This window comes from Pantherophis guttatus, chromosome 15 (assembly GCF_059756535.1).
Source record: "Pantherophis guttatus breed Tessera chromosome 15, ASM5975653v1, whole genome shotgun sequence".
Lineage (NCBI taxonomy): Eukaryota > Metazoa > Chordata > Lepidosauria > Squamata > Colubridae > Pantherophis > Pantherophis guttatus.
In genome coordinates this window covers 249,167-261,587 of record NC_142077.1, presented here as the reverse complement: position 1 = coordinate 261,587, position 12,421 = coordinate 249,167, and the positions used below count along the sequence as shown (strand labels likewise).

Sequence of the window (12,421 nt, the reverse complement as noted above, 5' to 3'; positions counted from 1 at the left end):
GTGTGTCTGGCAAGACTTTTCTTTCCAGCTTGACAAATGGCATCACTGTTGGATGTTCAGCTTCAAAAAAGCTGGGAGAAGCTTCCAGTAACATCAGGATTTATCCATGTGGCACATCCTCTCATTTTTTTGCAGATGTGTTTTATTTTTGGGCCTGTACAGCATTCAGTTGTGCTGTACATACAACCTACAGTAAGTTTCTTAAAGTTGTTGCCCGTCGTTGCAGAGCTCAGCCCGAGAGGAGGCCGGAGGGGGCTCAGGCCAAGGTCTTCCCTGGGCTTCTGCCGAAGAGAACACGGAAAGGGCGGGGGTGGGGAGGGGCTGATGGGCACTTGGCAGCTGGCCCAGATGATTTGGCCGAGGGCAGGCATTTCTGGCAGGGCGATTCCAGCTCCCCTGGGCAGCCACCAGCTTCCCCTTGAGATTCACAGGACTGAACCCCAAATTAATCCAAGACAGAAGGAGAACGGGGCCCTTTTTGTCCTTCCTTGTAGGAAAAACAAACAAACTGCAAGGCCGCTCAGCCCTCCACCCCATGCAAAGGAGCTCTAGAGGCAGACCCCACCCCAAAAGCAGCCCTTATTTCTGGAAAATCGTCTTGTAGATCCACTTCTGGAAATTGGCCACGGCTGTGTAGACGCCGGGATACCCGGGGCTGGCGCAACTGTGACCCCAGGAAACTATGCCAAACACGCGCCCTTTGCACACCAGAGGACCCCCGGAGTCACCCTTTTGGGGGGGGGGGAGAGAGAGAGAGGAGTCAGGAAATTCGTCAACAACCCACAGACTCTCCAAGGAATCCTTCTTCCCCCCCCCCCTCCGCAAAAAGGGTTCAGGCCGACAGTCCTTAGATGGTCTGGCCGCTTTCTGGCACCAACCCAAAACCTTCTCTACCTGGCAGGCATCTTTTCCTCCCCGGCCAAATCCGGCACAAATCATGTTCTTGGTGATGTAACCGGCGTACGAAGCGGAGCTGTTGCACTGGCAGGTGGAGACGAGGGGCAGGTGGACGCTGCGCAGGGTGTCCGAAGTCCTGCCCCCGACGGGCGTGGTGTAGCCCCAGCCGGAGACCTGGCAGAAGCGGCCGGCCCAAACCTTCGCCCCTTGGCGAGGGACCGGCACGATGGAGACGAAGGGACTGTAGTTCACTGGCCGGCTCAGCTGGTGGACAAGAGCACAGGGACCTTGAGGGGGTGGGGGTTGAGGCATAAGGACGCACCCCCATTTGTTCCCCCAAGGGACCGTGCCAGCTTTGGAGGGCATTGCAGGGGTCAGAAAGGTCTGCCAGGCTGAGATCACCTGAAACGCCCACTTCCTCCTTCCAAGAATTCCCCACTGAAGCATTGGTTCCCTCTCTGCCCCCCTTCCCAATCGGTTGCCGAGCCCCCAGCCCAAGAGGTTGGGGTCACCTTAATCAACATGATGTCCGCGTTTTTCGAAGAGGCGCTGTAGTCCGGATGGACCACCATGCGGGCCGGCCGGAAGATCTGCTCGGTACCCTCAAAAGTGGAGAGTGAATATTCTCCGGCCACGATGAGCATCTGGTTCATTCTGCAAGACAGTGGGCCGGAGGAGGGCAGGGGCGGAGGAGGAGGAGGGAAGGGAGGAGGTAACCAATAACCATGCCAGTGAGAGGGGTTTTTTCAAGATTTAATCGTGAAAGTGGCTTTGTGAATTAATCTGCTGTTCGTCTGGTGTGTCTCAATCTTGGCAATTTTAAGATGGGTGGACTTTAATTCCCAGAATTCCCCAGCCAGCCAAACTCACTTTAACAAATGTCTCGCTGAGCAACAGAAATGTTGGGCTCAATTGTGGTTGTAAGTTGAGGACCAGCTGTACATTGGCCGGGATGCCTCCTTCTTACCTGGTCTTGCAGTGGGCAGCGGTCAAGACCCAGCTGCGGCTGACCAGCGCCCCCCCGCAGAAGTGGAAGCCGCTCTTCCTCTTCAGAGACACCAAGTACTTGGAGGAGTGGGGGGCCATAACGTAGCCCCCGATGATGCGGGGGGAGTCCGTCCCTCGGTCTGCAGGGAGAGGGAGATGGTCCACAGTCCAGAACTGTCCACCTCTTAAGGCGATGGACAGATCTTGCAGGCCCCAAAATTCCCAGCCCCGGAGGAGTTCACAAGCCCTCCCTAGCCCCTGAGCCCACCTCCCCAACTCATGCCATTCCTGCCATGCGGGTTATTCCCCTGATCCAGCCCATTTCTGGCACTTCCGGACTCAGTTCGGCAGATTTGAATCTTTTGTACCAATTCACTCCACCATCTTCCATTTACAAAATTATTTTCAATCTACTCTGAAGGAAAGTTCAGCTGTTTAAAAAAACAAAAACAGGCAACCTCTAAGCGTTTTTATGTGCTGGGCTTTTCATTGTGGAAATCTTCCAGCTGAGATTGATGCTACCGTAGCCTTTTCAGGTTAAAATGGAATGCGCTTTTATTTTCGGCGGTTTTAATGCACTGGTCACTTCTGCTGTTCTCTGACCCTTTTAAAAAGGATGCTGTGATCTGGTTGACCCCAACGGCAAATCAGTCCATTTATACAACCCAGTTGGAGGCTGAATTAAATCCATGGGGTTCACACGGTAGGGATATTGAATTAAATCTTTTCTTCTACCTAAAGCATCTTTCTTTTCTTTTCTTTTCTTTTCTTTTCTTTTCTTTTCTTTTCTTTTCTTTTCTTTTCTTCTTTCTTTCTTTCTTTCTTTCTTTCTTTCTTTCTTTCTTTCTTTCTTCTTTCTTCTTTTCCTTCCTTCCTTATTTCTTTATTTCTTCCTTTTACTTCTCTCCTTCCCTTCTTTCTCCTCCCCCCCCCCAAAAAAAAAAAACACAGCAACTTTTTTTGCTACTCATGAGATTTCTTGCCCAGGAGATACACAGACATCCATTTATTCATTCCGAGCTGTTTCTAGCCGTCTTTACAACTTTGCGACCTCAAGATGCTTGTGCCCTTTAATTACCAGCTACCTTCCCACACTTCCTGGGCTTAATTACAGTCTTCTCACAAACAATTAAGCAATTGTCTGCAGAGTTATGTCTTGCTCCCTGCCAGGATGTTGCTTTTATTATTAGTTCCTCTTGGTCTTTTCTGGGGGGGAGGGGGGGGGAACGGCACCACTCCAAAGCTTCTTTCCTGGGTGGGTGGGAGGTTCAGAAATTAACTAAACGCCCCCTGGAAGTCTATTCTTCATTAAATAATTCATCATTGATCTGTACGTCATTCATTATCCCATTTTTATTAAAGCTAAGATTGAACTAGGAATCCATTTCAATTGAAGGATTCCAGGTAGCAAAAGAAGATGGACACATTTTCTCTCCCACCCAAGATTTGCACACCCCCAACTTCAAACAACTCAGGGCAAAAAGAAAGCGAGCATTAAATCTAAAGTGGGTTTCCCTATTGATTCCATTTGGGGGGAGTCCGGTGGGGACCCAAAGGAAAGCTGAAGGAAAATGGCCTTTTTCTTAATTTAGATGGGGAGACAGCTTCCTTTTTCTTCGACAACATTTGTGGTCCAAATGAGGAAACAAAACGTTCCCTTTTTTTTGTAATTCACGATACAGGCCGGTCATCTCCGTCGGCTCAAGTCTCCAGATGCCGGTGGATTCCTACCTGGCCATTCCTGTCTGCCTCCATCACTGGCAGAAGGGGATCCCGTGTGGGGGTCTCCCCCAAAATCCTGTTCGGCTGCCCCGGTTTCTGAGCCAAACCATGGAGCTGCTGTAAGAGAAGGTACGTCTGAAGCCCTCGGTTCTTAGCTGACTTTTTATAGGTTTACATACGGATGGACAGAATTCTCCATTTCCCTTGGTCCCTTCGGCCTCCCTCCATCTCCCTCTGCCCTGACTTCCATTCTGAAGAAGTGAGAATTTCCTCCCAAAAGGAAATTCAGAATGATTTTTTAAAAAAATTCATTGTATCTCCCCATGTTAATAAAGAAAGAAGAGGGGCACATTTTTAACATGTGACTTTCTGAAGATACTGCACAGTGTTTTTCGTAATGTACTCCTGATATGATATAAACAGACCTTTAAAAAGGTTTTATTAGGACTATAAATACAGAGAGATAATAACCTCAGTAAAGACCACATTTAGCTGCCTGAAATTGCCCATTAAATCTCTATTTATCTTGATTTAGGAATATGGGGAAGATGGATCACAACCATTTTTCCCACCCCTGGCTGTAGGTAACAGTAGTAAATTTCCAATTGTTTAAAGAAGAAGGGGGAAAAAAAAACCAAGGGTAGAGACTTGGGCTAATCACCCAGTGATTACACCTCATTTATAAAATAAACCTTATTAGCTATACAAAAGAGGGGTGGGGGGAATCCCTAAGTCCAAAAGGAAAGGCTCTTTCCTTTTGCAGGGTCAAAACAAGCCCCCCAAAAGGCCAAAAGGCTTTGTGATGGTTTTGTAAAGGGGGAAGAAGTATGTGAGCCCGTCAGGGATAAACCACTCACTGGTCAACGAGGAGAACAGGAGCGAAAGCAGAAGTCCTGGACTGCGAGGTCTCATCCCACTTTCCTTCTGAAAGCCTCTGTTGAAGAAGAGAGGGATGCCCCAAACTGTCCCCCTCTTCTCCGCCCTGGCTCTTCTTTCTGTTGCCATAACAACCTCCATCCCAGGAGCACCGTCAATGGTCCACTGTCCTCGAGGTCCTTCAGGGCACCTGCGCCTGCCTGGCATCTTCCTTCTGGCCTTCTCAGCTTCCTTCTTGGGCTGTGCCCTCCATTCAGGGCCAAGCTCAGGTTTCTCGGCAGGCTTGGTGGTTCTGTGCCATCCCGGAGGCCCCAGTATCCCTGCTTGGCATGGAGAACGGAGCATCTGCCGCCAGGCAGCAGAACCAATGGTGCACAGCCTGAAAAGGGATGGGCCCAGCCCTCCCTCAAGACCAGACGTGCTCCGAGTCGGAGAAAGCCTGCAAAAGGTCCCTCGTGATGGGATCTTCTGGGTAGCTCTGAAGGACCTTCTAGGCAACGGCTATTTTTTCATCCTACAACAAGAGAGGGAGAGAGAGAGGGAGAGAGAGAGGGAGAGAGAGAGAGAGAGATCTTGACTAAACAGACCCAATCAGGGCTTGATTTAGGTCAAGGATCCCCGGAGCAAAAAGGAAGGAAGGAAAGGAAGGAAGGAAGGAAGGAAGGAAGACCCTCTGAAGTGGCCCTTTACAGCTAATCTCACTTGCCTTTAAAAGGGCAGAAAGCCAACAACTCTCCTTAAAAAATTTTTTTTCCTGAGTTGCTTTCATCTCCAGCTCTCTCTCTCTCTGCCTCAGAGGCCTCCAGCGCGCCCTCTCGTGGCCCCTCTGCATCCCAGAGCTCCTGTTTCACCTGTCACTCCGAGGACGCGCAAAACAAAATCCCTGCTTTCTGACCGCAACATTTAAAACAAAGCCAGAAGCTCTGACTGTCTTCAGCAGCAGGTTCGAGCTGGTTTGTAATGTGTTGATCAACGGAAACGGCCTTTTCCTCCTCCTCCTCCTCCTCCTGGTTTCTGACCCTCCTTAATTTGAATCCCCAGAATCCCACAGCCAGGGACCCCAAAGCACCTTACACCTTGGGTAGTCACCTTGGGAAGAAAGGCAGGCGGATGGTTGGGGTGGATGAGAGAGGAAGAAGGAACGGCTGCCTTCCACAGAGGCCAATCTGATGCCTCTGGCCTGTTTCTCGCCTCCTCAACCAGGGTTTGATGCCCCCCAGCCAAGAACCCTGGGGTCCTTGGTACATCTACTCCACGGCTGCTTCCAGTCCCCTTGGAGAACCGGCCAGGTTAGTGGCTGTCCTCACGCCTTTGTCTTCAGTCCAGGGAGTTTCCCAGGCGTTTGAGGGAGAAAAGGCTGCCCCTGCCCATTCCTCCACGCCAGGCAGGATTGGACGTCCAGGAAACCAACCTAGAACTAGGGAGACATTTCCTGACAGCGAGAACAAATGACCAGTGGAACAGGCTGCCTCCAGAAGCTGTGGGAGCTCTAACACGGGAGGTCTTCTGGACAGAAGAGACTGGACAGCCATTTGACTGGGTCTCCCGTTTGAGCAGGGGGTGGGACTAGAAGACCTCCAAGGTCCCTTCCAACTCTCTTATTCAGTTATTCCCCTTCTCCTCTCTCAGCTCCCCCCCCCCCGCCATTTCTCCAAGCTGAAGGGTCCCTCCCTCTCCTCACCTGGAAGGTCCTCCTTGTTCCCGACCCCCCCCCCCACTCCTGCCTCCCCTTGGGTGTCGGTGTGTGTGGGCGCCTTGAGTCTCTCTCTCGCCTACAGGTAGTGCTGGACTTCAGGGCCAGCCCGGGATCAGAATTTCTCCTGCTAAGCGAGGAGGCGCGTGCGAGAGAGTCATGCCTGATTTTGCAACCTTTTTCTCCATAGTTTGTCAGGCGAATCTCTGCAGGCCTTAAGTGGATCTGGCTTCCCGCATTGACTTTGCTCGTCAGAAGGCCGTGAGTGGCAATTCACGTGACCGTGGGGGGGGGGGGGGGAGGAGGGGATGGGGATGCAAGGACTATTTCCTGGAGTCCTGCGAAGCCCCTCCAAGGTTGGCAGCAGCCCCTCTTTCTGTTGCACAGGGCTTTGGTTGGCGTGAAGCCAGCAGGGAGGGGAAGGAAGTCCCGGCCTCCTTGCTTAGAAATGATGACGGGCAGACGCGGAGGTGGACTGAGGGGCCAACCACACCCTCTTCTGAGAAGGGAAGCAGGATCGGCATCAGTGGCCGCAGGGCACTAAAGAACTCATTTCCCCCCCAGGCCAACCAGGCCCTGCAGCGGAGGAGAAGGGGCCCCTCAGATCTCAGCCTTGGGAAACAGGTATGTGTTGTGTAGGTGGGGTGGGGGTGGGGGTGGGGTGGATGAAGGCATCCTCAGCCTTTCATAGCAGAAAGAGGATTGAGGAAGGGGCTGGGTTCAATCCTCAGGGATTCCAACGAGGGTATTTCTTTCCCTGCCGGGCATGATGGGCTTGTGAACCCAGCCCTTCCGAAGTGCCACTCGCTTCATTGTTCTTCCCTCCCGTCTGAAATCAGGGAAAGAAAAGGGGCTGAGATTCTCAGGTGTGACAGTTGGGGATATCTCACCATTCCAGTCCTCAGTAAGGTCTGTTCCCCAGGCCATTTATTTATTTATTTATTATTGGTTTGATTTATATGCCGCCCTTTTCCGGAGACTCAGGGCGGCTTACAATGCGTTAAGCAATAGCCTTCATACTTTTGTATATACCTGCTTAGTAGGGCTTTCGGCCCCCCCAAGCGGTGTTCTTTTTATACAAAGTCAGCTTATTGCCCCCACAATCCGGGTCCTCATTTTACCTACCTCGAAAGGATGGAAGGCTGAGTCAACCGGCTGGGAGAAGTGAAATAACAGCAGACTGCAGAAACTCTTTGCGGATGGAAGCAAAGATGGAGAAGGGGAGCAGGAGAAGGAGAAGGTCAGCGTGACCAAATAAAATTTTCCTTCGTTTTTGGCCAAGCATCTCTCTGGCAGCCTTTTTTCCCCCTCCCTTTCACTTTATGCCAAGTTTTGCAGGAAGTTTTCCTTGTAGGGAAGAAAAGGTTCATTGCAGGAGCAGTTAAACAGTCACTTGTTCCAATTCTGGAATCTGTTGAACAATCACTAGGAAAGAGATCACATCCGTTCGCCCTTCAGCCTGACTTGGGCAGAGCCCAGGGAGAAATGAGAGGTGAGCCGAATGGGGCCCCTCTAGGGACCCTTAGCCAGGCAAACGGCACCACAGCCCTGGGCTCCTTGGAGCCAAAGTGCCCTTGAGCAAATTTGCCCTGAAGAGATCCAGGAAAAATCTGTGTGGGGCGGTGGGGGGGTGGGGGGGAGGAGGGTCCAATTTTTCAATGGAGGGGTATAGAAAAACCTCCTGAAGCCAAGCCAGCCTCCTGCAGGAGGGCAGCGTAGGGTGTGTGTCCGATTCCTCCAGGTCCAGCAAATAGCGAGTAAGAATCTCTCATTGAGAAAAATGCACTTCTATCCACGCCTGACGGAGAGCAAGGAAGAAGGTCTGAGACAGAGAAAGGAGCCTCTGTGTGTCTCCCAGGGCGGGGATGGTTACCTGGAACTTTGCATTGATGAGGGTATTGGCATGCTAATATCCCCTTTCTTAAAATGCTAATGAGGAAGCCTAGAATTTCAGATAAAGTCCACCAGGGATGCTAGATCGCTAAACTGCTTTTGTATTTATTAACCAAAGGAACAGCAAACTGCCCTAGAAATATTCTGAAAAGCTCTCGGCTCTTCCAGCTTTCCACCAGAATCTCCAAAGCAGAACCGGCTTGGTCTTCTCCTGCCCAGCCGGCCCCTTCCCAGCCGGGATGATGCGGTGCCAGCCTGGCGCCTCCCCGGAAGTAGCCTGGGCAGAGGCAGGCTGTGCAGGAGATCAGGGCACCTGGGTGGCCCGGCTTCTCTCTCCCTGTGCACCGCCGGTCACAGCCAGTTGCCCTCACCAGTTCCTGTTGGCCAGAGCTGCTGGGAAGCGGCAAAGACCGCTCCTCTCTCCTCTCCTCCCACCTCCCTTCCCACAGCGGTGCCTTGATTTCCACACCCCACTGCTTCGCTTCCCCCACCGGCCGGGCATGTGACTCTCCTTGAAGGGAATCCCTAGAGAGGTTTCACCAGCTCTCCCGGGCATCCGGAGAAGGACGGCAGCTCTGGCACGGCCACTGGTCTCTTGCTACAGCTGAGTTGGCAAAGCTTGGCTACTTGAGGCCCTTTTATCCTCCTCCAGCAGCCAGAATTGAGGTTGGGGGCTGAGAAGGGCCAGGAGGCTGACCGGGGGGGGGGGGAGGGGAGGGGGGGAGGAGGGTGGGATGAGAAGTCAGCCGAGGACAATGACCACCTATCGCCTTGGCGAGGCAAACGAGAGGTGACTTTCCTCCCAGCGAGGGCGGGCGCAGAGAGCAGCCAGTCCCTCCAGAAAGGTTCCCAATCAAAGCTGGAAACTTTTTTGGGTGGCACAGAAGGGCTCCTGTGCCAAAGTTGGAAGGTCCCAGCTGGCACGCAAAGGGGGGACCGTTTCCCAAGGAGGCACCGTCATCTCTGATGCTCAGGCCCCACTGGAGGGAGAGGAAAACTCACCGCCTCTGTCTCCTTTCCTTCCTCTGGTGCCATCGAGGGTAGGGAGAGCTCCTGGCCATGGCGCACGGAGGCAGCCCCAGGGCCGGCCTCGAGCCGGAGGGAGTTCAGCTCCTTTTGGTCGCCTGTCAAGAAGCCAAGAGGTTCGCCTACTGCCCCTACAGCAAGTACCCCGTGGGAGCGGCACTCCTGACCTCGGAGGGGAAGATCTTCACAGGTAAGGAAGCCGGGAGCAGCGCCCCTTGGGCCACCTTGCCCTACCTGGACCCTCCCCTCCTGGCCCAGAGGAGTGAGGGTGGCAGCCAAGCTGAACCCCTGCCCCCCCCCCCAAACCCCTGGGTTCACCATCATTTTGCCCAGGCGGCAGAGGCTGGTGAGTCAACTGTACCCACTCCGCTCTTTATGCCCAAGATGCCAAGGTGGCATCAGGGAAGATTTGGGGGGCACCAGCAGTTACAGCAGGAGCTCTGGCTGGCAAGGGATGCTGGGAGATGTGGTCTGGAGGGCTGCAGCTCAAGCGTTTCTCACCCTGAGCAGCTTGCAGGTAGGTGGACTTCAACTCCCAGGATTCCCCAGCCAGCATGGTTGCTGTCTGAACCCAGGACCCGGCCTTAGCGACCGTTTCTGTGGTCTGTTTTAAAACATCCTTGATGGTACTTTTCGCCCCTTTCCAGGTTGCAATGTTGAAAATGCATCTTTCCCGCTGAGCGTCTGTGCCGAGCGGACGGCCATCCAGAAGGCCGTGTCTGAAGGTCACACAAAATTCCGAGCCATGGCCATCAGTTGGTAGGTGGGATTCATCCTCCTCCTCTTTTAGCCGTGGGGAGCGAAAGGAAGGCCTTCCTAGGGCACAAGCAGGAGATGTTTTCAGCTAGGCTGACCCTGAATTTCCAGCTGGAGAAAGGCTGAAGATTGGGAGGAGATTGTTGATATCTGGAAAAAAATGGTTCCTTCCCCCATCTTGGCAGGGGGTAGATTGAAAAGCCACCCTGTAGTCCATTTCTCTTTGGAAGCGATTGGAGCAGGAAGCCTCCTCCGCTGAGCAGGGCTCAGTCCCAGGAGGGCTCAGGGCATCTCTTGGGGGGGGGGGGGCACTCAGAGGGTCCTGCAAACCGTAGTCATTCTGTTTCATGCACATTCAGTTCATTTTCCAAGCCAAAAACTGGATTAGTTCAAGCGAAGAGGGTAAAACATGCCAGCGCAAGCCGCATCTCATGTAATTTTGGATGTCTTCCCTTCCAAAATTCAGTGAGATAATTGTATATTTCCCTCTTCTTCTTCTTTTTTAACAGCAACAGCCAAGAGTTTTACGCCATTCCATGTGGAGCTTGCAGGCAGTTCCTCCGAGAGGTAAAACATATTTATTTATTTATTATTTTATTTTATTTTATTTTATTATTTTATTTTATTTTATTTTATTTTAATATTTTATTTTATTTTATATTTTATTTTATTTTATTATTTTATTTTATTATTTTATTTTATTTTATATTTTATTTTATTTTATTATTTTATTATTTTATTTTATTATTTTATATTTTATTTTATTTTATTTTATTTTATTTTATTTTATTTTATTTTATTTTATTTTATTTTATTTATTTTATTTTATTTTATTTCTATACCGCCCTTCTCCCGAAGGACTCAGGGCGGTGTACAGCCTGATTAAAAGCACAAAGACAGACAAAATTTAAAATTATTAAAATTATTAAATGATAGGCTCAATTTTCTTTCATCCAGAAATGCAAGCGTTTATAATATGTTCCCCAGAAGTTTTTTTTTTCCCTCATTGTATTCTGTTCATCCCATCTGGGAACTCCACGCAGTTCTCCACTTGCAGCCGTTGGCTTAGTGACCGTATCGTCAGGCTCTCTGGAGGCATCTGCTTGGCTTCTACAGCAATTTAAAAAATGGCTGATCTCTGCTTAAATTGAGCAGGATTTTTGCAAAGAGTAAAATGCTTCAAAGGTGTGTTAGGTTTACCGTTTTCAAACGGTGGTCAAAAGGCTTAGCTGTTGACAAATGCCCGGGATGACTAAATTGCAGTTTATTTCAAAAAGCCTGAATTTTCTACCCTTTCCTCTTGGGCAACGGATGATTCATTCTTGAGGCAAGCCAGCAGAGACGTTCAGCGGTGCAGGGATTGGCTTCCCTTCTCCTAAACACGTCCGTCTTATCGTCATGTCTCCCGTGTGTAACGTGCAATTCTGGATATTTCCTGCTCCCGAGTGTGGTTGTGGTTGCGGGGTTTGTGCAGAGGAGCCAGCCTTGCAAACGGTGGGGGGGAGGAAGGGGAAGTGGCTTTTTGGGTAGCCCGCTCTTTCACCGCTGCAACTTTCTCTCTGGAATTTGGGCTAGAGAAACCACTTTGTAACCGGGCACAAACCACAGGCAGGCCTCGAGTTACAGCCATTTGTTTAGTGACCGTTCAAAGTTACAGCAGCGCTGGAGAAGTTCTTCAGTCGTACGACCATTGCGGCATCCCCAGGGTCACGGGGTCAAAATTTGGGCGCTTGGCAACTGGTTCATATTTATGATGGTCGCAGCATCCCATGTGACCATGGGATCACTTTTTTTGTGAACATCTGATGCCAGTGGAGAAGACAGCTTCACTTAACAACTGTGTTACTAATTTAACGACTGTGGCAAGGAAGGTCATAAAATGGGGCAAAACTCACTTAAAAGCTGACCTGCTTAGCAATGGAAATTTTAGCCTCAATCGTGGTCGTAAGTTGAGGACCATCTAGGATTTATGACACTTGTGGATTTCATTTTTCCAGTTCGGTCAAGAGTGGGAGATCTATTTGACCAGGATGGACGGCACATACATCGAGAAGACATTGGAGGACCTCCTGCCTTTGTCTTTTGGTCCAGAACACCTGAAGAGCTAGGCGAGAAGAAGGATGGCTTCTCTGCTTCTCCACACCTCCAGTGGCCTGAGATCTCCTGAACTTGGCAAGCCTTGACCTTCCAACCTGTCGAGTCCATGGATGTCTGAACCCTTCCCTTTTGCAAAATTTGGATATTGGCATTCCTGGCGGGTGCTGCCTGCGCGATCGGGATCGTTGGCGTCACTTCAAAGTCTCCAGAACTTTTGACCGTGTCCTGCCCAGCTGCCTGAAAGAGGCCGGGGGCGAATCTGGACTCTTGGCCCCTGACCTGCAGCCCCCGCCTTACCCCAAGATAAACAGCTGTGTTTTGAGTCCCATCGGCTCCATATTCTTTGCACTCGTCCTCTCCAGAGGGTACCCTCAGCCCCTCCCTCTGAGGAAACCCCTCTACCCAATTTTGATGGGTAGATATTTCAGGAGGTGCCTTCAAATTAGTCTTGGCCCATGACTTGGACCAAAGTGA

The 12,421-nt window shown here is 50.9% G+C and overlaps 2 protein-coding genes across 7 annotated transcripts; one reads left to right on the top strand and one right to left on the bottom strand.

The window, feature by feature from the left end:
- On the bottom strand, nucleotides 1-4,976 carry LOC117669652 (trypsin-3-like). Of its 2 annotated transcripts, none has more exons than XM_034424264.3 (6): nucleotides 4,464-4,976; nucleotides 3,616-3,723; nucleotides 1,865-2,066; nucleotides 1,410-1,551; nucleotides 895-1,161; nucleotides 1-729 (listed from the first exon to the last, which is right to left on the bottom strand). In XM_034424264.3, exons 1-6 carry the CDS (start codon nucleotides 4,825-4,827, stop codon nucleotides 580-582), a joined length of 1,233 nt encoding a protein of 410 aa, XP_034280155.2. In that variant the 5' UTR covers nucleotides 4,828-4,976; the 3' UTR covers nucleotides 1-579. The 2 variants fall into 2 exon arrangements, with proteins under 2 accessions (XP_034280155.2, XP_087735567.1); XM_087879441.1 differs by having other exon boundaries at nucleotides 1,865-2,024.
- Nucleotides 3,604-12,272, top strand: CDA (cytidine deaminase). 5 transcript variants are annotated; one of them, XM_060694329.2, is made up of 8 exons: nucleotides 3,604-3,735; nucleotides 5,279-5,425; nucleotides 6,366-6,436; nucleotides 6,563-6,799; nucleotides 9,113-9,284; nucleotides 9,742-9,853; nucleotides 10,360-10,417; nucleotides 11,848-12,272. In XM_060694329.2, exons 5-8 carry the CDS (start codon nucleotides 9,128-9,130, stop codon nucleotides 11,956-11,958), a joined length of 438 nt encoding a protein of 145 aa, XP_060550312.2. In that variant the 5' UTR covers nucleotides 3,604-3,735; nucleotides 5,279-5,425; nucleotides 6,366-6,436; nucleotides 6,563-6,799; nucleotides 9,113-9,127; the 3' UTR covers nucleotides 11,959-12,272. The 5 variants fall into 5 exon arrangements, with proteins under 5 accessions (XP_060550312.2, XP_060550311.2, XP_060550313.2 ...); XM_060694328.2 differs by having other exon boundaries at nucleotides 9,108-9,284; XM_060694330.2 differs by lacking the exons at nucleotides 3,604-3,735; nucleotides 5,279-5,425 and adding an exon at nucleotides 5,466-5,771 and having other exon boundaries at nucleotides 9,108-9,284.
- The last annotated feature ends 149 nt before the right edge of the window (nucleotides 12,273-12,421 follow it).